Raw genomic sequence first — 2,178 nt, 5'->3', positions numbered from 1 at the left:
AGCAGCCTGCTTCTTATCACTCCCCTCCTGACTCGCGCAATTTGCCTCTTCCCGTTCCTGCTGTGGGAATCGACCCCGCTATTGGCGGCATGCCAAGACGTGCGTCGATGTCCGTTGATCGTACTGCACCGTCACGGCTGTCAGTACATAGGACATCGCCATACTTACGTATTCCCGGCATGGCATCACCATCGACATATATCCGAGAACCTTTCGTGTCCGAGCCCATCACCAAAAAGAAGCGGAAGCAGGCCGATCCGGAGCAGCTGAAGGTTCTGTGCGAGACCTACAATCGGACTGCATTCCCATCAACTGAGGAGCGGGCCGACATTGCTAGAAGGCTCAATATGTCCGCTAGAAGCGTGCAAATTTGGTAAGTGGCCGCACTTGGTTTGCCAAAGCCATCATCATCTGATATACAACCCTCCCCCTGCTCGACGTCGATAGGTTCCAAAATAAGCGTCAGAACATGCGGCAGAGCTCACGTCAAGCCTCCAATGCTGCACCTCCCACTACCAGTGAGCCGTTGCCAGCTGCTGGCAGCGGACTTTGTGGTGCTCATGCGTCGAGCACAGCCACTGTCCCTTGCTTAGAGATTGGAAGTGGCCAGCTGACAGCACTTCTAGCAGAACAGGCTCAGCGCGTCGGGGTTAAAGATTGCCAAGTGACGGCGGAATCGCGTTACAGGGAGGTGCCTGGAAACCAGGTGGGCGAGTACGGAAGGGCGGAATATGGTATAAATACGCACCTGTAGTACTGTACTCCCCAGGTGTTTCAGGGCACTGGGTGATTGCCAGTCCAAAAATGGCGGAGTAGACAGAAAATTGAAGAATGGCTTAAGATTTGATACTGGGTATAGTGCCTGGGCAGAACTCTCTGGTCAAAAGAAATCAGTCATGGAAAGACTCGGAGATGGATGACAAAGGAAGAATGAGTGACATGGCAAGAGGCTAACATGCATTTTTTTTCGATACAGTAGAGACTTAGCCACTGTAAGAACTTTCACCTCATATGCCCCGTCATGTTATAAACCCTAAAGCTCACGACGCGTCCGCATCTGCTCCGTTTCACGGCACATATCGTCGATTGGGTCGTCGGGCACAACGAGCACGACAGCGGGTTCCTCAAGACCCTGCTCGCCGCAGGAAAAGGCGCGAGCGCCGATGCGCTCGCTGCAGGCGTGTTTGTGGAGATCGTTGGGAGCGTGGCGCCATACTCGAGGGCGCTCGCGGAGATAGTGGATTATTATCTGGAGGAGAGTAGGAAGCAGGAGCTTGTGAGGCATCCGCATCGCGCGCCTCGGGTACCCCAATCGCCTCCCGTTTGTCGAGTTTTGCCAGCGCTATGAGGTGCTTACGCCTGGCGTAATCCCGCGCGGGTATATGGACGGGCGTAAGGCCTGTTTGCGCATGGTCGATGCACTGGAGCTGGACAAGGCGAACTTCAAGATCGGCACGTCCAAGATCTTTTTCAAGGCGGGCGTCCTTACGGAGCTCGAGGAGCGAAGAGACCAGATGATGTTATTGTTAATCTCGAGAAAAGATGATAGTTTTTCATCTAGTTTTCATAAAAACAGAAATGATGTTTTTCAATGAAGCATTGTAATTATTGATAAAGGATGAATGAATATCGAGTGATTTCATCAGAAAATACAGAATGGAGTGGGCCACTGTCTCTCAAAAGCACAAAAACTGACCAGAATAATTGTCACTATTCTCACGTGCAGGGAGACTGTCAATTGCAATTCAGACTAATCTCATATGTGGTCAGAGGAACCTTCAAAATAGAGACTGATCTCACAGCACCAAATCAGTGATAGTAATTGAGACTAATTTGAGGTTTGACTGGCCATGGCAAGCAAGATACTGATCTTACTTGTTATCAAAGTGCCCATGACAAGCAAGATACTGATCTTACTTGTTATCAAAGTGCCCATGAGAATTGGAATTGATCTCAGATGTGGCCAGATTGATCATGGTAGTGGAGACTGATCTCACAACTGATTATGCTGGACAGAATCAGTGAGACCAATCTCATGTGCAGTTAAACTAGCAATGAGAATCAGAACTGACATTACAAGTGACCAAGACAATGAAGGTCAAGTTCTTTTTGACAGCTCATAGCAATCAAAACTGGTCTCGCTTGATATTTACTTGACCATCACGATTGAGACTGATC

General features: G+C 49.4%; 2 protein-coding genes across 2 annotated transcripts; both read left to right on the top strand.

Moving 5' to 3' along the window:
• Positions 1–233: 233 nt before the first annotated feature.
• On the top strand, positions 234–490 carry LAESUDRAFT_628013 (homeobox; the record flags this gene model as incomplete). Its single annotated transcript, XM_040903358.1, has 2 exons — positions 234–373; positions 448–490. Coding segments are annotated over 2 exons (183 nt in total), but the record flags the coding sequence as incomplete, so codon positions are not given.
• A 7-nt stretch (positions 491–497) lies between these two features.
• On the top strand, positions 498–1,695 carry LAESUDRAFT_795570 (uncharacterized protein; the record flags this gene model as incomplete). Its single annotated transcript, XM_040913967.1, has 5 exons — positions 498–580; positions 977–992; positions 1,040–1,276; positions 1,341–1,519; positions 1,647–1,695. 5 exons carry the CDS (start codon positions 498–500, stop codon positions 1,693–1,695), a joined length of 564 nt encoding a protein of 187 aa, XP_040759506.1.
• Positions 1,696–2,178: the final 483 nt, after the last annotated feature.

The sequence above is a fragment of the Laetiporus sulphureus genome (genome assembly GCF_001632365.1).
Source record: "Laetiporus sulphureus 93-53 unplaced genomic scaffold LAESUscaffold_56, whole genome shotgun sequence".
NCBI classification, from domain to species: domain Eukaryota; kingdom Fungi; phylum Basidiomycota; class Agaricomycetes; order Polyporales; family Laetiporaceae; genus Laetiporus; species Laetiporus sulphureus.
This window is presented reverse-complemented; position numbering and strand designations above follow the sequence as displayed.